This window comes from Pezoporus occidentalis, unplaced genomic scaffold (assembly GCF_034315485.1).
Source record: "Pezoporus occidentalis ecotype Australia unplaced genomic scaffold, CSIRO_AGI_Poc_V1 ctg249, whole genome shotgun sequence".
NCBI lineage: Eukaryota > Metazoa > Chordata > Aves > Psittaciformes > Psittacidae > Pezoporus > Pezoporus occidentalis.
The window spans coordinates 26,557-50,681 of NW_026914383.1; the positions used below are offsets into that span (position 1 = coordinate 26,557).

Genomic DNA, 24,125 nt, shown 5'->3' on the forward strand with positions numbered 1-24,125 from the left:
TTCAATCTTTTCCTCTTTCTTTTGTTTTTCTTTTTGCTGATAAGAGTGAGAAGAAAAGAATAAAAAGAAAACCAAACCATGGGTGTGAGAATTCAAATTCTCATTTTCCTGAGCACCTCAGCAAGTTTTCAAGACAGTCTGTCTCTTTTTGAAGTGGCTAACTTTTACTTTCAGTAAAACTTTTAGGGCAGATAAGAAACCTTCATGTCACCTTAACTCAGCTAAACTCTTCCTGAGCACCAGAGCCAAAAAACGTTATCCAGAGGAACAAACAGACGTGAGTGAAAAGACAAGTAGCAGTCCAAGGGAAATGATGGTCAGCAACAGGAACTGATTTCAAGTGGGACTGGAGGGAAGAGAAGGATTCTCAAGGTGATGGTCGATGGTTTGTTGGTGTTTAAATTACAGTATGTAAAGCCTAAACCTTCATGAAGTCACCATGGTTGGTTGTAAGTTTTCACATACTCCTTCAAGCAGGAGGCGAAGGACTGTACTGAGAAAAACTGAGCGTTTCTTACTGGGAACTCTCTTGAGGCGTTTGCAGCTCTTGAGAGAGTGGCAGATGGGCAGGGCAGGGCTTGGACTCATGCCTGGCCAAGGCTTTGGGTGCTGAAGTGCTCTCTGAGGGCAGCTTAGATGACTCAGGCGCCTGTGTTTCTGCACAGCCAGCAGTGTGCCTTGGTGACAGCCTTAATGCATGCAACCGACCCACAGAAACACGATGGCTCCGGGACTAGTGATTGATGTGATTTAGTTTGTTATTGTTTTACTTTTCTTTTGTGGGGAGTCCATCATCCCTCCCCCCCTCCCCCCTTCCCACTCCCCTCCCCCTCCCCTTCCTTCTAAATTGTTTTCTCAGCTTGCTTGAGTCTCAAAGCCTGTCTCCTGCTTGTCTTGATCATCTGAAATAGCTCTCTCTGCACTGAATGAACAGACACGAAGCAAGACTGGGCTGGACCCTGGGAGTATCTTGACTCTGGGAGGAGCAGCCTGGCTGTCTAACCTGTGATGCTGGGGGGTAAGGAGATTTAACACCACTGCAGATGGCTTACTGCAGCCTGGCACTAGGACTGTGGCTCCTGCTACTTCTCCAGGATATCCACACAGCCCCACAGGTAAGGCAGAGTGGCACCAGGATCCTGCATCCCCTCAGGATGCAGGAGCCTGGAGAGGTCTGGGGTCACCATGGGCTACAGGGGTATCCTGCCCATAGGCTGAGTGCTGGGTAGTGGGCATCCACAGAAATGGACTTTATGCAATGCAGGGTGACAAAGCTATAAAGTGAGCAATGAGGAGAGTTTGCCCTCTCTGGGAACTTTGCAGGCAGGAGCAAGGGATATGAGCTATGATCTTTTTCTTTTGGTGGCATTGGTAGTGTTACTGCACCTCCAGGCACATGGGAATGAGGAAAGATTTTATAGGGATGGGGGCCTGTTTTTGTTTATTTGGGTGAGTGGCTTTTATTTTCACCTGGGTGGCCAGGTGCTCTGTGAGAGCTGGGTTCAGAGGGCTTCTGCTCATGCTGCTGATGTGAGTCAGGACTGGTAAAATGAAAGGTTTAAAGGCAAACAACAGTAAAATACCTTCCTTTTTACAACTGCACATCCCTCTGACAGTGACTTCCTCATGAGTGGGCTATTACTTCCTCATCAAATTGACTTAAAATAAGCATAGCCATTAGTTGCACTCAGCTGATGCTGTAGATGCAAGCTAGCTCCCTGCTGAGATCGTATCACCTCCTGTGGGTTTCCTTCCCCCCTGCCACCATGTACCCTCTCCTGCCTAGTCAATCCTGTGATGATTAACCCTCAGCTCCTGGCACAAATCCGGTAATTTCCCTGGCTGACACTTATGCACACACATTAAAACCAAAACAGGTCAGTTGCAGAGGCCCTTTGCACAGGTAAAATCAAGTAGGTGAGTGATAGCGCACCGTGTGGGACCATGGACTTGGCCATTTCCCCTTGTAGTGAAAGTATGAGCATATATTAGTCCAAGGCACCTGTCTGTATGTCGTAACTGAATGATATAGTCCATCACTTGGACTGTCAGGAGATTCTTTTCCAAGAAACTGACTCTGATTAGATCTCTGAAAATAACCAAGTCCTGCATCCTCCTCACAGACATTTGAAAAATATCCTCCTGGCTGTTTTGGTAAGAGTAGGAGTTTGCCCTTGTGTGTTTAGTTGTAAATTCCCCTCCCACATTGCAAGTTTCCTCTACTTTGCCCTGGTTATCTGTCCTGCCACTGTCTTCTTCCTGAAAAAAGAGAAGGATCTCTGATTGTAAGATTGGAATCTCTGATTCCTACACACCTGAGGATTTCTTAGGAGGGCATTCAAATAAGCTTGTCCAGTCTGCTGAATGCAAACTGCTTTAGGAGAAAGGCATAGAATCACAGAATAATTAGGGTTGGAAAGGACCTTAAGATCATCCAGTTCCAACTCCCCTGCCATGGGCAGGGACACCTCACACTAAACCATGTCACCCAAAACTCCATCCAACCTGGCCTTGAACACTTCCAGGGATGGAGCATTCACAACTTCCTTGGGCAACCCATTCCAGTGCCTCACCACTGTCACCATAAATAACTTCTTCCTTATATCTAACCTGAACTTCCACTATTTGAGTTTGAACCCAACACCCCTTGTCCTACCACTATGGTCCCTAATGAAGAGTTCCTCCCCAGCATCCTTATAGGCCCCCTTCAGGCACTGGAAGACTGCTACGAGGTCTCCACACAGCCTTCTCCAGGCTGAACAGCCCCAACTTTCTCAGCCTGTCTTCATATGGCAATAGAAAAAAAATGGTATTTTTGCTATTTTATAACACTTTTGGTGTTATGTTAACAAAATGGAAGGGGCAGAGAAAAAACTCGGTTTTCTGATATTCTCTGTCAACATTCAGACTCACTGCAAAATCACCAGTTACCTGGAATAAATATGTAGATCTTGATGGGATATGCAACTGGCTTTTCACTGTTTTCTGCCTTTATCACAGCAACACTTGCTTTTACTGTTACTGAGGACAAGTGATAGTATTTAATGTGAGCAAATCACAGCTTGTTGATCATATTTTAAATCATATTCCACCTCATTTGAGCCCAAAGTTTGGGTTTGTCAACTTTCATTTGCTAATAATGTCTTTACCATCAAGCAGATGAAGCTTGACTGCTTAAGTTTTAGGTTATCAGCTTTTTTGTACTGTCAGAATTTGGACAGAAGCTTGAAAGGTAGTGCTACAGTATTAGTCAGTTCTAGAATAGCTAATGCTGGTAGAAGTTTTGGGGTATTTTACTGTAATATTCTTTCTTCCTGACTGACAGCTCATTTATAGCAAACTGTTTTCTTACTCTGCCTCACCATCACTTTTTCTCTATGAGCTCAAAAGACCATAAATAAATGAGTCAAACCTTGTCCTGTCTGAATTGCAGGGTAGCATACTAAATTCAGTCCCATCTTTACAATTGCCTGTATTTAAACTGAAATAGCAAATGTGTAGATACAAGGAAAGTGAGAAGAGTTACAAAATCCTATTTCGCAAAACAAATTCTAAAAAGTGAGCACTGCAAAACCCATTGCAAATCTGTTTGCTTTAGTTACTTGGGCCTTGAGCTGCAATGCTTTAAAGAAAGACAAAACAGTTGTCCTGACAGGTCAGGAAAAGCACTAAGCCAAGGGATCCCTGGTCAGCCTGCTACACAGCAGTCCAAGCAGGATAAAAATTGTGGCCTTTTCTTTCACAAGATGTATTCCAGCTTCCACTGAATCAAACCCCCTTATTTGAAATGCATGCAGGAAAAGATTGGTGAAATTCAGTCTCTGTCTTCCTCCAGTTGAACAGTTCACTGAATCCAATTTAAGAACTTCTTGCATTAGTCTGATATAGACTCATGGCTTGCTCAAATTGGTTCAAAAACTGCAGACATGCTATCTTTGCAGTGATAGCCTTTTTGCTACACTGGTGATGGCTTGCCACACCAGCTTACCTTCTTGGTAGTTTAAATATTTATCTGCTCCTGTACAGCTGGCATAAAGCAGCATTAACTCTGGATTGTGTCCTTATGCCCAATCCAGATCAAATCAATTCTGATACAGAAGACAAATGCAGAAATAACATCTGTGAAGTTTCCCATTACAGCTGTGCCTGTCAGCAGAGACCCGTCACTCAAAGAGGAGGCTCTGCTCCTGGCTACACAGTGCTACCAACTTCCTTGCATTGAATTTAGTGCAAGTGACTGTGTAGCCGCAGGTTGAGTTGTTTCAGTAGAGTAACCCCCTGAAAAACAACTTCACAAATTCAGAAAGTACAGTGTTCAGTCAAATGAACTCTTAGAACTCTGAATCATCCCCTGGAAACACAATTGCTCTGTCTTAAACAATAAAGGAGTTAGAGTGGAAGGGAAATGTGTGTACAGGTAAGAGAGCGAAAGTGGGATTGCACCCTTGGATGGCAAAGAGCCACAGGATTAGCGTAGCTGTAACAGACATATATTTCTACTTTGCTAATCGGTTCTTAGTACAGACCCATCCAGAGTTCCCTCAGAATTAGTGGGAAGGACAAAGACCTACTGTCCACCACAGCTGGATTCCATACACCATTCAGCAATACTTCTGTGATCTTTGAATTTAAAAGCTTTTTAATAATACGTATTAAAAACCAGAACTATCAGTACTAATGGACAGTTGGGATAAAATGGGTATTTCTTTATTGAGAATGAATTACCTTTTAGAGAAGGAAATGGTGCCTTAGAAAGTGAAATGGTGCTAGAATTCTACATTTCCTTGGTAGAATATAACTTCTGTTTCTGTGTGTCTTGAGATTCAGACAAAAATGGATAAGGAGGAGGGACAGTCAAAAGATGAAAGAGAAGATGACTTTGAATGTTAGTTAAGACAGGATTTTGAGGTTAGTGCCTTTTATTCTGTTCCTTGCAGAGGTGAGGAGAGTTTGTTCTGTAAAGTTTATTGGAGATATCCTGAATGAAGCCAAGCTATGTGATAGTTGTTGCTGAGTACAGATGATACCACGCTCTTTAGTGTTTCCAGGAAGAAGAAGAGGGAGTAGGAAGGGGTAAAGATGATGGTGTGAATCTTCTCTCACTGGCTAACTCACTATTTCTGTAAGCCAGGAGAAACGACCAACACTAAGTGGGGAATTTCTTAGAACTTTCTTTTTTGTGGGCCTCTACACACACACACCATGGAATCAAGAAGGTGAACCCCAACATTCACAGACGCTGTTTTTTTGTAAGAAGGTGATAGTGTTGGGGTTTTGTAATGCAAGGCTGAAACCTTTTTTGATTTATCCCTTCATTTCATTTCAAAAGCTATTTATGAGCAACTAGGACCAGCTAAGTCAAACCTTAACCTTCAGCTTCTGCCTAGCAAAGAGTCTTAAGCTAAATAAATTGGTTCTGCACTGGAAAAAATTAGTTTTATCAGTGATAGTCACACAATCCTGAGGCAAAGTAATCATGGTTTGGTTTTTTCCTTGTCTTTTTTTATGTGACAGGGTTAAATTTCCATTGTTATCCTTGAATGTATTAAGAATGGAATCTTTCATTCAAGTTCATACTAACAAACGGGTTAATGGTCCAAGGCAGAAGACTTGCACTATATTATAGTTAAACCTTCTGTGTCTCATTCAGTATTTCATAATGCTTTTTATTTTCAAAGCACTCACAACCAGAAATATATTAGAAAGGCTGAGATTTTTGTTGGCAATGAGGGCAGTAAGAGCACATATGCTTGTCCTTCCTGCTGTGTTCTTCTTGAGCACTCATATGATAAAGTACCACTTTTTACGTTAAATTTCCCCTTTTCTCCTTACTGCCCTTGTGATTCCCTCCCTTCTTTTAGGTGCTGCTTGTTCTGATTAAGGCTTAACAAGGGGGACATGATCTTTAAATGCGCCCACTGTTGGCAACCATCATGTCAGTCACAATACCCGAAACCCAGTACGTAGCCAGCTCCGCCACTGGCAACACATCCCAAAACAGGTCTGTGCAGCTCAAAACAGTGTCTCTGTGCTGGGGAGATCAGTGCTGATACTGCTGGTGGGAATTTTGCTCAGAATTTCCCCTCATTTGAACAGGATCATTCTGTGCCATCACCAGATTCCTTTTGTAGCCACATGCTTTTCCCTTACCTGTTTTAATTAAGAACACCATGGGATGTCCTCCTGAGCAAACTGCTACCCTGAGTGGTAAGATGCTTTTATGTTTCACTGGAAAAGCCAGAGAGAATGTCTCTTACCGTGTAAGTTCTGCTGTAAGAGACTGACCTATCCTGGTAGCAGTTGTCCTCCCCTTAGCAATTCAGCTGCAAATGTTGGCAGGATAAGCGTTTACAGCACCATAGGCAACAGTTTGGACAAGATTTGGTAAAACAAGCAAATCTGAAACTGAGGACCCAGTGGGACTGAAGAGGCAGCATGCCCTGTATGCCCCTATAGAGCCTATCTGGTTTCTGTGGTGGTACCGCCACAAAAGAACCCAGTAGATTGCCATTAGACCCCATTCAGAGCTAGCAATGGAACCACTAACCTTGAATATTAAGCTTGAACATTAAGCTACAGGGACCTTTTCCTGCTCTCACCCTTCTGGTGGCCTCACTGTCATGTTGCTGTCAGTTTAGATTTGAGCCTGGAAGTCCAAGCTCAGTACTGGACTACTCAAACTACAGGAGTTCACCCAACTCATTTTGATATTACCAGGTGAGGAACTGTTGATGTGGGAGTCACGGACAACACAGAGACGATCAATGTGATCAAGCGATTGCCAAATTTATTACAAAGCCTTAACCCCTTATATACTATTTCTTACATATACTTACAGTGATTTGGCATATTATGATTGGATACATGTCTTGAAGACCCTTAGTGACTAACATATAATTGGTTAAGCACAGGTGTGAGAACTTGACCTCGAAAGCTTGCCAACAGTCCACAGTTCTCATTAACTCAGTGAATTCCAGCTTCTTCTTATCTTGCTTGCTTAAGCTTCTTCGGGCCTCTCATGGCCTTGCTGTATCTTTCAGGATTACTCAGAGTTTATGTACTAATTTTGCATTCTCCCGTGAGAACACTGTCTCCACAAGTAACAGAGATCCAGACTGTGTTCCAGCTGCAGTTTGTAGTAGCCTTACCACTACATAGGAATGAGAAGCTGCTATTGAAAGTAGATATGTTGGTTCAATAACCCCAGTTTCTGAGAAGTTATGTACATATGTTGCTTCCATAAATATGTGCAAATATAATGATTTTTCTTTTTTTTTTGGCCAAGCCACTGAAATATTTTTCACTTTTTAACAGTATTGGTTAATCAGCATTAAAGTGTTTTGTAACTCCAGCAATAAGTTGTCATTCTGTCCAGGAAGAGCAAGACAAATATGCATGAAGATTTTGCAGTCCCTCCAAATTTGGATGGATTTGCTGGTTGATGTCTAGATTTCTACTGTTAGAAAGGCAACAGCTGTGAAACAAAAAAGTCTTGAAAACATGAAATCCAGAATTCCCTGTGTTTCTTGCTGAATTGTTTCCAGTGATCTCTTCCTGAGCACCCTAGTTGTAGGTGAAATATCAGAGGAGGTATTTGACATGTGGGAAGAGTAGTTACAGGTGGTAAACTGAGAGAATCATAGAATCATTGAATGGGTTGGAAGGGACCTTAAAAATCATTCACCTCCAACCCCAATCCTTATCTCTCCAGCCTGTCTTTCCCGAAGAGCCTGTATCCTTCCATTCACATATTCAGTCATTGAGTGGTTGAATTACCTCAGTTCAGACCTTTTGCTACCCACTAATAATGCACATTTTTGTTCCTTTTTCACTTCAAGTCTTTGGCTGGTTATCTTTTTTTTTTCATTATTACCCTGATATTCATTACACAGAGACAGAAAAATTAAAACTACATTACCCTTGTGTGTATTTTCATTCATCCTTTTCCTAAAAGAAAATGAGTTGGCACCACCATCTCATGGAAGACTTAAAACATTGTGAGACTATGGCCTTTCACCTCTGCTGTTTCTCCAGGTCATGTTCTTTGTCTTAAGGCACCGATTTGTTTCATGACCCAAAAAACTCATGGAAGTTTTGCTGGGTTCCTAGTGCAAGCTCTTTTTATTCCAGATGCATAAAAACTTGAAATTTAGTTTACAAAATGCCTTGCATACGTTAAGAAGCAAAGCCCATTTAATTTTTTAGTGACACTGGCCTTCCCACGCATAAGCAAAGCTTCCCCAGTATTGCTTATGTAGTTTATATTGACCCTTTAAGCCTGAAGTGCTAGAGGTGTGGGAGCTTGGTTTATACTCAGGGCCTCACCTTCAAGTGTGCTTTCTACAAAGAGCCTACTCTCTGCTTAGTTTAAGAGCAGAACTTTGCAACACTGCATTGCTATTGCAGGTCACATTAGGAATCCAACAACATAGGATTTAAAGGGGGCGGAATGACAAGAACAGGGAGATGATAACTGACACTGAGCATTGATATGTACATTATTTGTAGCTGAAAGGCTCTATAGGAGGTTTCATACTCATGAAACACCTCTACTGAACAGATGGCAGCTGGTAAAGACATTTTGCAGGTAGCTACGCGTTAGAAGTAGCAGGGTCTTCAGAAAGTGGCTCCTCAGTCATAGAAATTATGTCATGATTTGTTAAAATTACTTCTTTTTACAGCAGAGCACCTTGGGCTCGACTCATCAAAACAGTAAAAGTGGCTACAAGCTTGTGCTTGAACTGGATACTTGAAGGGAACATTTGTTGTGAAGCTGTGGATGTCATGTATTATGTAGCTGGCTGTAGTACATAGCAGCCCTCTTGTGGAAAGGGGAAAAAAAAAAAGGTTGAGTACCCTTTTGGATGTGTATTTTCATAATTTGTGTAGTATGTGTGCACGGTTCACACATTAATTTACCACAGCACTAGCATTAGGTCAAATTCATAATCAGAATCTGCATTGCTGTAACTAAGAGAAGAATCTAATCCTAAATTCCTGATTTCAGTGGTTTAGACAAGGTTGACTTTCTAAAAAGCAGCCCTTCCCTCCCACTTTTTACACTATTCTTTTCAATCTCAAAAGGTACAAGTATAAGCTGTAAGTTTATGTGCTGCATAAATCATTTAAGAATATTGTTCCCCCCCTCCCCAATTTAAAATTCAACAGAATTCACAGCCAGCTGGTTGCCCAGGAGAACCAAGAAGGGAAGATCAAGGTTTTGTGGTGATTTCCCATAGCTCTTACAGAGAAGATAATCCAGATTGACTTAGCTACAGCCAGGATGCTGTTGATTCTTGAGTTTTTTTTATAAAACTGCTTGCTTCACTTCACATCACTGAATTCACTCCTGAATGACTGTTTGTCTAGTGACTGATCTCACTGTGTTGTTTCCTGTTACTCAGTTTAGTCTCAGAGTGGCTGGCTAAACAGAGTGCTCCTCCACACAGATGAAAGGAGATTCCACTTCCTTTTCCTACAGCCCAGGGCTTTCTCCTCAGAAAAAAAAAAAAAAAAAAACCAAAAAAGAAAATCAAACAAAAAGAAACAACACCACAGGGTGCACATTTATAAACCTGAGTCAGGCTGAGCAAGCAAAGATCTGCTATTTCCTCTATAGAGTAAGCTAGAAAAAGCGCTTTGTGGAGAGGCTCTGTGACCCGGTGGTTACTGCGGAGATGTCAGGCAGGATTTCTCAGTTTTATTGTAGGATCACAGTCTGGTTTGGGTTATAAGGAACCTTAAAGCTCATCCAGTTCCAATCCCCTGCCACAATGCTGGTCCCAATACAAACCTGGAGCTTGATAAAATTTAATGGGGTTTGTACATTTCTATTTCTTGTCCTTATGTTAATTTTGTCCTTGACAAAAAGTTCCTGATTTCTGATGTAACCTGGAGCAAACTGAATAACTTTTGTGTTTTATGGCCCTGTCATGAAAAGAACAGTGTATTAAACAGGAAAACACAGCTGTGAACTTAGTGAGGCAGTTGCACTGCATGCAAAAGCAGCACGAGACAATAGGTATTATTTCAAAGGCCAATGGGAAATTCATCTACAGAAACTGAGATGCAAGTTTTTCTGAAATATTAACTGCTTTACCAGTATCGTGGGAAAATCTCTGAAGAATGTGCTTATTGAGTCTTTATTAAAAAGTGCCGTATAAACCTTCTAGCAAATACAGAAAATTCTGATAACATTTCTAGGGGATTATTAAGGGACATGTCAAATTAAAAAATCAAATTTTCTTATCAGTAAATTTGTAGTGCTGTAATTTCCCAGAGCATGCAGTGGCCCTGTGTTGTGGTTTAAACCCTAGCCAGACAGCTTGTTCACTCACTCCCAGTGAGTGGTGCTGGGCTGAAAGCAATCGAGCCCCCCCCCCCGCCGGGGCTCTCCCCTTCCCCGCTCCCGGAGGGATGGGGAGGAGGATCAAAAGAGTGCAACTCCCACGTGTTAAGACAAGAACAGTCCAGCAACCTATGTACAACACAAATCACCACCGCTACTATCAACTACAACAATGATAAGAGAAAATAACAAGGGAAGAGAATACGATACCACCCGCCAAGAAACGAGTCCAACCAAGAAGCCCATGTTGTTCTGAGTAACTCCCAGTTACCCCTCCCACCCCAGGCATGACGTGCTGTGGTATGGAATACCTCTTTGGCTAGCCTGGGTCAGGCGCCCCGTCTCTGCTTCCTCCCGGCTTCCCCTCCTCCCTGGCAGAGCATGAGCCTCACAAAGTCCTTGGTCAGGGTAAACATCACTTAGCAACAACGGAAAACATTGGTGTTATCAGCACTGTTCCCAGGCTGGAAGTCAAAACACAGCGCTGCACCAGCTACCAAGAAAGAAAAATTGACTGCTACTGCTAAACCCAGGACACCCTGCCAGAAGAAAATGAGGGTGCTGAGGTGTTTGCACAGGGTGCCCAGAGAAACTGTGACTGCCCCATCCCTGGCAGTGCTCAAGGCCAGGCTGGATGGGCTTGTAGCAACCTGCTCTAGTGGAGGGTGTCCCTGCCAGTGGCAGGGGTTGGAACTGAATGAGCTTTAGGTCCCTTCCAACACAAACCAGTCTGGGATTCTACGATTCTACAATTCCTTTCCTACATTTAAATGACTTTCAGACAAAAGAGTCTGCTGAGTGAAGCTACATATTGAATTATTGTTAAATACACAGAATATTGCAATCTTTGCTTAAGCATATGGGCAACAGTAATTTAGTTTCTTTCAGGATACTTGAACTTTCAGAGAGCTGTAGGCATTTCCTTACTGCCTGCAACTACCATAACTTGACACAGATACTGCGATCTGCTCTAATACAGAACTAATGGTTTTCTAATTGTGTCTTTTGTCTCTCTCAATTTCTAGACATCATTAACTCCATCTCATTCCTGTGATGCACTTATGAATTGGTTCTATGATGAAACTTCAAGAAGCTGCTGTTACCAGTGTCCCTCAGGTCAGTATGTTTATAATTCAGTCAAATTAACATGGAGCCTTTCTCATAGAGATAGTAGGAACCATGTGTATCTGCTCAGTTACATTTTGTCCTTCAAGATAAGTGCAGTTCTAGGAACCAATACCTAGTGTGGGTTCAGATGTGAACTTGCTTTTATCTGCCTTGCTCCTTTTCAGACTGCAAATTGCAAGCAAAATAATTTACTAAATTTTTTTGTGTGTTTATCCATTGACTTGACACTCTGAAGTAGGGAGAAGTAGGCAGATCTAAGAATTCATTTTAGCTTGCCTCAGGGTATGAAATAGCACAGTGAATTTAGGCTAAATATGTTTCTGATCAGAGAAAAAAAAAAAAGAACAACAACAAACCAACATCAAGGTGTGGAAAATCTGTCATTATCTTCATAGTCAAAACAGTTTAGAAAGTGTCTCACATGAGAAAGGGAACAGCCCCTTGCGAGGAGACACAGTGAGCTTTGCCGGAAGCTGGTTGTGACTCATGCACACAGGGTAAAAAGCAGGAAACACCTCAGTGAGACAAGACTTATGGAAATGCCTGAAACAACCCGCATCAGCCTAAAACCCCCTCAGTGGGTGGGGCATTTCAAGGTACTTTACCATCATCAATCTCTTATAGAAATCTTTTTCTTTTTCCAGAGGAAAGTTTTGACATTCATTTGCACACTAATGATAAAGAGGGCTTTAGCTCTCAGTTGCTATTATTTGCATGCAATTACACTGAGGTTCCCACTGGAATATCTTGTGCTGCTGGCCACACCACTAGATTCATTCAGAATCTGTAAAAGTAGGTAAGACAAGGGATGGAGAAACTGGTGCTGTAAAAGAAGAAAAGAGGTGGGAATCTGTCTCTGAGTCACTCCCATGAAAAGCTCTTTTCTCCTTTAAAACCATACTTTGCACAAGCTCCCATAATGACAGACGTCATAGTGAGGTCTTGTGAAAAGCAGGTATCTGGTTTATATCTGGCTGTAGCAAGCCACCAGTCTCAATCACTTCAACTCTGCTTATTCTTGCAACTCATTTTGTTACCACATCCTCATATCAGTCTTGGACATCTCTTCCCATCCTCCAGGACTTCATTCACAACAGAAACCCGTAAGAATCCTATTTCATTTTAATCTTGTATGACTCCTTCAAGCAATAACCTGTTCATATCTGCTACTACTGCTCACTGCAAAGAAATAGAAGCTTTTCTAAAATTCTATTTAATCAAAGTGCAACATCTTGAACTCTAGATGCGCCCTGCCTTTACTTTCCTTGGTCTTCCAGCTCACAGATGTACAGCCTTCAGTCTGAACACACTGGCCCACATGCAAGCCATCCTCTGTTGCAAAGTTAATTTCAAGATAAACTTCAAACCAAACCTCAAAAGATCATTCTAATCAATTTCCACAGCTGCCACATCTTTTCTCATGTACTTAATTCTTGTGCAGGTAAAATGACACTTCATACCCGGGATACCAGAAGAATAGTTTCTTTCTGTCACTGCAGAACAAAGTATTTCCCTCCTGTCAAGGGGAGCAACAGAGACTTTCATGGGAAATAACGGTATATGCTGGAACAGCTCATGTTATGCAGAAGTTGTTATTCCACTTCACTTCTGTTTGTGACTTTTTAACCTTTTTTGTTCAGTTGGTTTTTCTGGTGGCTTTGTTTTGTTTTTTGTTGGTTTTTGTTTGTTTTTTTTTTTGTTTAGGCTCTAAATCAGATATTCATCCCAATGAGACAGTGCTGCAATCAACACTCAAGATAGTTTCCTACCCACAGTAAACAGCAAATCCTCAGGAGTGAATGAATGCATGTACTCATAAAAGAAAAACTTCAAATACTTATTTCATCTACTTACTTTCAGGACATTTTTCTGTACAGGTGATTGCAGCTGGTGACTTTTATCTGGTTGTTGAGCTGTGAACACAGCCAGTGGAGATCAGAACCATGAGACACTGTTATGCAACCTTCAAAGCTACTGCACCTGGGGCATACATCCCCCAAAAGAGGGACCCATGTGTACAGGAAATCTCAAATAACTGAAGTTAAAGGGTTTGGGTCACTGGGGAAGGAAGGGGGAAATGACACACGTGCAGGTACATATGTGCAGCTTGAGTGCTGAGATTTGGCAATCAGCTGTCACCTTGAAAAGAACAGTCTCAGACAAGTAGTTTGGAGGAGGCAGGAGTGATGTGGTTCAGGCTTGTCTGGTGGTATTTAGTGGGCCAAATATAGCATGGCTGTTTTTACCTGCACTACTACATCATGCTTGCCAAACTGCATACCAAGTGAGTTATTGCCTTGCTAGGTTCTCCCTCCCTGTGGTTAACTCTATGACTGGGTGATGCAGGCTGCATGCTGAAACTGTAGTTCATTTCTCACCTGTTTCCCACCTGTGAAACATTCATCTCTTCCTATCTTTATGTTGTTACTTTAGCTTTTCTTTTGCTTTGCAACTGCTGCTCTTTCTTACCCTCTGTTGTTTCTACTTCCTGGCAAGGCCACAAGGTCACAGCTTACCACTACACCTTCTAATTTCTTTGGTACTATGTCCAGTGGTAGAATACCTCATCTGTTGCTTCAGGAGCTGAAATGTTGGGAATGCTTCTGTCCCAGCCTTTCCCATACTCCTAGCTGCTATTGTACGTAGCTTCCCAGATGGATGCTTTTAAAAGCTCTTCATTAGAAAATGATTACCCGATACAAGCACAGAGTCATAGAGACATAGAATAGCTTAAGTTTGGCAAAGACCTCCAGAGGTCATCTAATTCAGCCAGCTGCCCAATCTCCTGTGTGCTGCATGTTCACAGAAGGTCTGTGAGATCCTGAGCACTGTGCTTTCAGTGAGCAATGGGTCCAGAGGAGTTGGATATGTTCAGCAGAGATACACTAGCATCAGAAAGACATACATGTAATTTGATTTGTTTAAGGAAAACAGTTGGAAAATTAAACCATCTCACAACTGTCAAGGCAATTGTAAAACTAGAAGGGCTGCTTAGAAAGCAACTACTGCAAACCTGCTAGGGAGATACAGAACATGGCTCAGGGAGCACCATCGTGTAACCTTCCATTCTGAACGTGGGAGGTGGGGTTATCCCTGCTTGAATCCACATGCACCTAGGTGATTCTGGCAACTTTTGAAGGGAAAGTGATGGTTTAGGTAGCAATTATCAGGACTGGGTTGCTCTAGTCAAGAGGAAAACATGGAAACAATTACATGTGAAAGTAATGGCAGGTCAATATTGCCGTCACCACAGCCTTGCCATGTGTCCTTCCTACAGCAATCCATACTGATTGTGATAACACCATGCACAGTGTTGCTGAAACAGGACAGCTGTGATCCCTTCACACTTGAATGGGAAAGGCAAAACCCTCCTAGAGAAACCAAGACACATACAAAGAGAAGACTGTGTCTAACAAGTGAATGAGTATACAAGAAAACTGCAGGATGATTGTCTCCTGGTATTCTGAATTGGTGTCCCGTATATTTTGATTTTCTTTTCTTTCTCCAGGCTATGTTAAGAAGAAAGCATGTCCTAGGGACCCAGGTGAAGACTGCATGAGGTGTGGACCTGAACAGTATGTGAATGAAGCATTTCAAAAGCCAAGATGTGATGCTTGTGTATCATGCACAAAAGGTTTGCTTTCCCTCACACATACCTCACAGTTATATTTTCTATATATATTTTATTCACACTTTATTTATACTTTATTCATTCTGAATTTCCAGCAGCAAAATTATCCATCCTTGGTTACTGGTTTAGACAGCAGAATTCTACCTGGCACATAATCAGGGTTGCTTCCTGTGTGACCTGGGTCTACCTAAAAATTCTCTCATCCAATGCTATCCAAGCCTGATTTCTGCTTTCTGCCTTATATTACAAGCCATTATCTACAGCCTTTTCCAGTTCATGACTTAAGCTGTCATTGTGAAGAGTGCCAGCAGCCTGTTCTGCTTCCTGAGCCTTTGAACTGATGTTGGGTTTGGCTTTGGCTTTGGCCCCTGCTTTACATTTTCTTTGCAGCTTGATCCTTTGTTATCACATCTGATTCTTCCCCACAGAGCCTGACCTTGTGGAGAAAGAGCCCTGCTCCTTCAATTCTAGCCGTGTGTGTGAGTGCCGACCAGGCCTGTTCTGCCAGACCCCTGTTCTGAACACCTGCATAAGATGCCAGCAGCACACTTTCTGCAAGCCTGGTTTTGGAGTCAAAGTCAGAGGTAGGAATTCCTGTGGTCCAGCTTACCTTTCCTGAGCTTGGCCATAGGCCTGGACCTGATGCATTTTGGTGGGTCAGTCTTCAGTCATTACTTTTATTCAGGCACCTCAACAAATGATGTTACTTGTGAAGAGTGCCCTTCTGGGACCTTCTCTGATGAAAATTCCAGCACTGACATCTGCAAGCCCCACACAAAGTAAGTCCATAGCTCTTTAGCATGACTAGCTAAGTTCATAAACGACAAAAAGGGACACTCATTGCTTCTGCTGCAAGCCGACCCATTTATCTCAGAGGCAATGGTATAACTTTTGGCCTATGTGCAGCACTTGGAAGGCCTCTTCATACCTGTTGCGCATGTTTGTCGCATGGGAGATACTCTTACCTTGTACTACGTCAGTTTCCTCTAGTGCTGATACACTGTTCTCTTTCATTCCCTAGCTGTGCCAAGTTAAACAAAGTCGTGTTAAGCAAAGGAAATGCAACACACGACCAGGTTTGCCTGGACCAATCGCCCACCTATCTTACCCCAAACACATTGTCCATGAGGTTCAACAATGAAACAAATAACTCTGACCTAAAAAGGTTTGAAGAGAGTCTGGTGACCATCACTGGTATCCTTTTAAGTGCCACAGCAACTGAAAACCCCAATACAACTGCTGAAGAGAAAGCTTCAGCTGCCACCTTTCCCACCTCAGTCAAGGGGGAGACAACAATGGAAGGTAACAAAGATAAAGCATTTACTCTGTCTAGCATATTTTATTTGGATATATCTTTGGTAAAGGCAATTTTTATGTGGGAGCTTCCTTCAAATTCCCTACAACTTGTGAAATGATATCCATGGGTCTATGTCCAAACACATAGATCTGCTGATAGTTCCCAGTCTGCCTTCTCTTAGCCTTTCCTGTAATCCCTTTCCCTTTCTGTGCTACAGGTCTAGTTCTCTGGGGAGTGGTTCTCTCTGTGATGGTGCTACTTTTGGGTATGCTGTCATTTTGGAAATGGAAAATTTGCAAGCAGCAGATCTTCATCCTCAAAGGAAAGCGTGAGTTTTTAAAGCTGTTTCCTGTTTGATCTCCAAGTATACGCCAACTGGGAATTCAAATATCCCAAAATGTTGGGTAAGGGAATGTTCACTACCACCTAGTGTGCGTGGGCAAGATAAGGTTCCTAGGCAAACTGTTGATGTTGGAGAACATGAGAGAAAGATGGAAGCAGCTGTGAATTTATGGAGGAAGATACTACAAGCCAGGTGGGGAAAGGGTAACCAATGTTTTTTTTTTTCCTAGCACAGACTCTAATAGTAAATGATACCTGAAGTGTTTTGTATTTGTTGGTTCTGCAGATGAGGTTGAACTTTGGGCATGAGAGGAAGAGTGATTTTTACTGATGCTGTTTTCCGGTAGCTTTGCCTAAACTTATGTATGGGTTGTGCTTGCAGAACCACATTCCCTCTTTTATAGAGAGGAGGATGTGCATGATGTAGGTTGGTTGTAGACCTATAAAGCTGTTAGAGCCTGTACAGTCCATGATGAGTTTTACTAATGAATAGTTTCTTTTGACCAGCACATCTGCATTCCATCCCTTCCTGCAAATCCAGGCTCAAACCTCAAGGTGACTGATGGACCAGGAATTTTAATCTTTATGTCTAAAGAATAAGTGGATAGTTTTAATATGGATCTTTATTTTATGGATTTTTTTATTTATTTATTTAATAAGGGAAACTTTTCAATGTCAAGTGTACGTCTCTGCTGACATGCAAAAGGCCAGTCCTGTTGTGTGCCCAGCGCAGGCAGGTGATGCCTTGACAGGTCACTAGGTGGCACTTTTTTCCCACTGAACGGTTGAGCCACGCGTCAGTGCACGGAGGCTTACTGGAAAAACGCCTCGTTAATGCCTGAGCACTCACTCATATGCGTTCCAAAAAGAGTGGGTGTTGGCAGCAGCAACCTCTATTGCTCCCCTGTAGCGCACACATTTTGCCCAATTAACTAATTCCTATCTCAGCATTTCCATTTTCACTGACTGATCTATTCTCTTCTGTTGTGGTAGATTCTCCTAATTACCATACAGCAGAGCTTTATACACTCATTTATGCAGGAATAAAATTTAAAACCTTTTGTGTGCAGCTTAATTTTCTCAAAATGGAATTTTTGTTTCTTCACTTTGCTTTTATAATAGGAACTGTTGCTGTGCGGCATTATAGATGCCTTGAAAATAAAGGTGTCTGCAGGTCAGGGTGAAATTAAATAGTAAGCCTGAGCCCATCTAATTGCATGGTGCTACAGAAGGATGCTGCACACTCCTTTCTTCTCATTTCCAGTGTTACCTTCCTCAGTCCTTGCATAAAATCCCATTATCCCCTTAATCCTTAGCATTCATCTTGACCACATGATGAACTGATCTAACTTGCTCATTCAGTAAAAGTTATTAACATTTTTAATTAAAAAAAAAGAAAAAGTCTGTCTTCTGCTTACCTAGAAAGTTTAATCAGTTCATCACTTCATTAGATGAACACCAGTTGTGATGTGGGGAGAATGACAGGGGTGGCCACAGAGGGTTTTGGGGAGAGCAGGACCTCAGAGTCCTGGCAGCAACATGTTGCTGGTTCACCTCAGCAGTGCCATGTAAGTGTGCCCTGAGTGGTAATGAGAGCCTAATGCAGGAGGGTTGGGCAGCAGAGTGGTTTAGGACATGGCTTGGTGACCTTTCAGGGCAACTATTCACATTCCTGTGAGAGCTGTGAATTTTCTCCTGATAATTTTTCCTCTTTCCATTGCAGGTCACGATCTAGTGAACAAACATACAGTAAGTGTGAACAATATTCCAAACTAGATCCCTTTCCTTTCCAATGTAAATGATATTTTTAAATGTCCAGTTAAAAAGGGATGGCCTTTCCTCAACAACGCATGATAGATGCAGCGATGGGATGTGCTGGGGTTTGCTACTTTCATGTCTTGGCCTATGTTTGATGTGTTGTTAAATAATGTGATGCCTCAAGCCTTGCTTGTGAGGGGAGTATTTGGTTTGGTCTTAACACTATTCATGTTGGGTTCTATGGGGCAAATCCAAAATCATAGGATCATTCTACCTCCTTGGATAACTTTGTCTCTCAGCCCCGTTTTATCTTACTCCAGTCATACAAGTGGGATTTGATCTTTTGTCTCCCCTCATGTCACCTTCCCTCTTTGTAGGATTTGGCATGACTATAATGAGGGCACACAGTGGGTATTGTTTGTCTGGAAGACTTTCCATCAGGACCAGCTTCTGGCTTAACAGTATGGTTTGCAGATGAACAAGACAAACCTCAGTTAATATGGTAACAATGGAATGCAGTTCCCCAGTTGCTGAAATCATCACAGCTCTGATTCCTCCACTTTCAGTGAAATTACAGCAACTTTCATCTTCTGAGTCTTCTCAGTTTTTAGGCTTGCTGTCTCTGAATGTCCCTATCTGCTAAAACACTTTTCAGACTGTTCATTTTTTTTTGTTTTTACATCAGTTTGCTTTTAAATGTTGTGCACCTGCAAACAAAAAACCTTACTTATTCTAATAGATCTGGTTGCAATCAGATATCATTAATTTCACTGTGTCATTGCTAATTCCTGAATTGTGGGGAGCTTCCACTCTTGCTTTCATAGTGAGTCAGACATGAGCAAGAGTTTTAAATTGCACATTTAAAAATCTTCCTTGTGGAAACAGAAACAGAGCTAGGAGCCACCAGAAGTCTGTCATGTGGGACCTTCAGCCTCTCTCAGACTCTGGCTCCTCTTTTAAAGGACTGTTTGTAATTAATTCTTCACCTAATAGCTAGTCTGTGCTTGTTTCTCCCACCTGAGATCCTGCTAAGGCAATTCCATTTTGAAGTTCAACCAGTTCAGCCTCTGGCTTGTTTTGTCCTCCTGTAGGAATGTGGTAGGTCTTTGCAAAATTTAAGCGGAAGTTATGTATTTTCATGTATATTCCATATATTTTTAGTTTTGGCTCTCTCACTATATGATTACACATCTGTACAGGTTTGTCCTCTGATGCTTATCTCACAACTAAATATCAAAATCCCTTAAAATTCTTACCTCCAGCATCTAACATACCGAATCTATACTCTTTGCTAAAAAGTGCTGCTGAGCTTCAGCCCCTCAGAATGAAGCTGCTACTACATTAGAGGATAGCAGACTGCAGCAAAGCATACAGTGGGAGACATGTGGCAAAAAGTCAAATTATCAAATAGGTGTATTTGCAAAGGTTCATGGGCGTCTAAATTGCAGACAAGGTAGTGGAATTTACCAAAGCATCCAAACAGGGCCAGGAAACTGGATTTCAGTGGAAGTGAGGTACGTTCTTGCAAATGTCATCGATTTAGTTTAGAAACGCTTTTTTAAAATATGGCTTTAAGTGATGCAGGAACTGAAACTCCTTAATCAATTTTTACTCCCTGTGACAGTGGTGCTACGAAGTGCATCAGGTTATTCTAACTGCCACAGAAGGATTCCATAGACCTACTGCAATCTTCCCAGTGTTGTTTTTACATTCACCTCACTTCTACTCTCTTCTTTGTATCAGCAGATCATACTGACTACTGACGGTGGTCCAGAAGAGAATAAATTAATTGACAGAACTCTCCCTTTGGAAACCAACAGTAACTTGTTCTCCAGGACAGAAAATGCACATAGTCTTCCTCTGAGTCTGACTGATATGGCACCAAGTAATGGAAATGCCCCAGATTGCCCCACTGATTCTCGAGTGAGAGACCACACAAATAATCGAATTGGTAGGTTTTGCTTTTATTTTTTTCCTCTTGCCTTTTCAATTTTTCAGCCATGGGTTTATCATGTCATTCTGAGATTATCAGTAAACTGCAAAGTTTCCCAAGCTTCTAATAGAGATTGGGGCTGAATCTCCAGAACCTTTGACATACAAATTCTGCTACATATATTCATTTTTAATATTTTCTTATTTTTGCATTTTACTGTGCCTCAGTCACTTATGAGCCCACCAGAAAAATGCTCTTCTTCCTCTTTCTCATTCCAGAAGATGTAAATTTGCAGAAGAAATTTGAAATCCAAAATATGTCAGCTGGAAAATCATGCTGTAATACTTAGTGAGAGTTGTACTCCACATGTCTCAAGATACCATTTTCTTCTCTTGGTTTCACAGTAACAACTTGAGATGTGTCTCACATATGTTCCTGTAAAGTCTTTGACCATGACACACAGTAGTAGATAAAGTCAGGCAAGGAGGCGTAGTCACAGGGGAAGAATTATTACCTGAGACACAGTCTCCATAAGACATTCCGGCAATGTTTCCAAAACCAATTTAGAGGTTATTTAAAGGGTTTTTTTGGATATTGCTAGAGCTGACTTCTCCTTACTAAATGCACTTTCTGATTTTTCTGAGAGCAGTCAACCTGGGATGAATGTGATGATTTCACTTACTATACCCAGAAATATTAACCACATATATATACACATATATATTAACACAATATATAACCACAGTGTCTGATCTGCAGCATCCTTCTGAGTAAAATGTAGTGGTCCAAGCCACAGCAAAGGCCTTATTTACTTTTTGTAAAGGGTCAACAAGTTGTACACAAGGTTCAAGTCTATCCCAGAAAATTTTGTAATTGATTCTCCACTGGAAAGGAACTCATTCTTTGCTGGTCCTGGGACCCCCAATAATTACCCAGAACTTCTGAACAGTCCTGATCCTTGCCCAAAAGCTGCTTTTAATGCAAGTATTTTTGCTTCTCAAAACAGCAGGAGTATAAATCTTGGGTTCTCCAAATCTATCTTCCCCAGATCCCAATTAATTGCTTCTTCTCTTGTGAATATCTTACTGCTTTTTCTAATCTGCTTTTCTCCTGTAGTCCTTGCCATAGCACAGTGGCTTCATCACATAGGACCTAGGTCTGCTGGATCTAAAATGCCCAGAGTCCCATTGCCAGTGCTCCAAAACCAGACAGTGTAGTTTAAAATGTGCAGGCCTTCACTTAGTATGTCCAGTGCTTCGTTTTCAAACTTAAAAGCACCTTCTAAATTAACAACAAAGTAGACAACTTATAATGTGCAAATCCCAAAAACATCAGTGGGTTAGTGAATTACGTGTTTTCACAGTGATGGGCTTGCTCTGCAGGCTTCTGATTAAAAAAAGAAGGGGGGGGGGGGGGGGGGAAGAAAATCTATGAACCAAATATAAGTTTGCATGAAATGGAACCATCTCTAGGGTCAGCAGTGATTGTTAACTACGCTCAGCACTATTTTTTTCCTTCCTCAGAAAAAATATACATCATGAAAGCTGACACTGTTATTGTGGGGTCCATTTCAGAAGTGCCTAGTGGCAAGAACTGTACGGCTAGAGAATGTGAAAGTAATGTTTATGGCCAGGAAAACATGGAAGAGGAACTAGCAATGCACTATCCAGAGCAGGAAACAGAGTCTTTTCCATGGAATGATGTCATGGTTCCTGTGGAAGAGGAGGGAAAGGAATTTCATCACCCCACCACTGCCACTGAGAAGTGATAGATAACCCACTGAGAAGATGTGTGAAGTTACAGTGCGACACTAAGCCTGAATCTAGAAGGGAGGTAAACACATAGCGCCTTAGATTACCTGAAAACCCATATAATGCACTGCAATACATTCACATGAGGAGTGCTAGAACCTACTTCATCAAACAAACTAAGGGATCATCCAAGCTGTTGGTCTTCATATCTGACATCAAGTATTTCTCTTTCCCTCTCTCCCAGTATCACACTGGAAACAAATATGGATCAAAGCTACAAAATTCGGAAGACATCTGGATGCCAACTCAAGTTTCACAGCTTGTTTTCTCTGCATGAAGGAATGGATTGAAATCTATATCTGATTAGTTCTATTAGCTATGGAAATTCTAGCCAGAATTCTGAGTTAAGCTTGAGATTCGGACATGTTTCATGTGTTGTTTCTATTCCAGTATGGTCAGTACTTTTAATTTTGGCTTGTATTTTGCAACATCTGTTATTTTTCTTAAAGTCTCAAATCTTGACTGAAAGTAATGACAATTTCAGTTTTCCCTAACAGTTTTCCCACAAACAGAACTCTTAAGTTTGTGGACTTTATGTTTCTTGAGGAAATAGGATCAAAAGATGCCACGCAGACCTAGAAAACAGAAGGCAAATAAGCCTTTAGGCCACTCTTTCTTGGCCTTGTGTTCTGAGTCATGTCTTTTAATTACTTCACATCATCAATTAAGTGTACAAAATGGCCTCCTTGGATGGAAGCCAAACTGGCTGAACATTTGGATGTTGGATGAACTGTGGATTTGGGCCAGTGTGGAGGCTATAAAAAGGGAAATGAAGAAAATAAAACTATTTTTCTACAAAAAAAGGACTGAAAAAACAGGCACAGCAGTAGTTTCCTATGACATTGTTAATATCTCGTTTTAGAATTGCTCATAATCATCAGGGTAAAACTGATTTGCATATCTAATCTTTAAAAATAGATCTGTTTCATGGTCAACTGGCTTGTGTTATGCTATTTCTCAATCTTTCACACTGCTTGTTTGTTAACTGCAAATATAATAGTGCTGTGTTTTTGCATAGGACAATGGAAAAATGAATGAGATGACAAAGTGTGCCTTAATAGTCAAAAAAAAAAAAGAATCACAAAAACAATTATTTGCTTTGTAGTTTCACCCTGGCCAGCGTACTGTGGTTAACAGCTGTGCAACTGCACAACTTCTGTCCTAGAACACACGAAAAGGAACCTTAAGAGCATAAAAACCACCTTGGGGCAGTCTGATAGTAGAAGCCAAGCGTTTTATCCCTAACAGTCATGGTAAGGAGATGCTAATTAGGAAGAGCACACAAGCCTGGTTAATATCTGTTGTTCACATTTCTGAGTTCCAACAACATCCATTGTAATTGGATTAAGAATGCTGAAGAGTTTGTCCCAGTCTTTAGCATTCATTCATATTGCGTATTAGTTTTTCTTCTCTCTTTTGAATTTCCTGGTTCAATCTGCCTCCAGGAGCACTTGTGGCAACAGACTAAAGACTGCTTCTTTACCATGCACTGCATAAAGAAGTACTTCTACCACTTTAAAACCGATGTCTTGCTTAGTTCAGTGAGTGCCACTATTTTTTGTATTGCAGAATTTTGTGCAATACTTAGGTGCTTTTATAAATGTTGACTGAATCCTCCTGAGCCTCCAAGCTGAGTTCCCACCTTTTTATATTTCTCACGTAAGCTGGATGTTCCACTGCCTTGGTCATTTTAGTTGACCTGTTCCACATCTTCCCTAATGTCACTATATTCTTCTGGACACCTGGAGGCCAGAAGCGCACACTGTACTGAAGAGGGGTAGGCCAAGGTTTTACATGGTGCCAAACTGTTTTGTTATTGGTGCCTCTCTGGATGACGCCCACCATTTTGTTTGTGTTCTTTTGTCTACCCCTGCACA

The 24,125-nt window shown here is 41.6% G+C and overlaps 1 protein-coding gene across 2 annotated transcripts; it reads left to right on the forward strand.

Moving 5' to 3' along the window:
- Nucleotides 1–894: 894 nt before the first annotated feature.
- TNFRSF8 (TNF receptor superfamily member 8) lies at nucleotides 895–23,051 on the forward strand. Of its 2 annotated transcripts, none has more exons than XM_062622816.1 (10): nucleotides 895–1,115; nucleotides 11,374–11,464; nucleotides 14,985–15,110; nucleotides 15,536–15,691; nucleotides 15,793–15,886; nucleotides 16,129–16,409; nucleotides 16,622–16,732; nucleotides 18,470–18,495; nucleotides 20,248–20,455; nucleotides 21,961–23,051. In XM_062622816.1, exons 1-10 carry the CDS (start codon nucleotides 1,044–1,046, stop codon nucleotides 22,203–22,205), a joined length of 1,410 nt encoding a protein of 469 aa, XP_062478800.1. In that variant the 5' UTR covers nucleotides 895–1,043; the 3' UTR covers nucleotides 22,206–23,051. The 2 variants fall into 2 exon arrangements, with proteins under 2 accessions (XP_062478800.1, XP_062478801.1); XM_062622817.1 differs by having other exon boundaries at nucleotides 20,251–20,455.
- The last annotated feature ends 1,074 nt before the right edge of the window (nucleotides 23,052–24,125 follow it).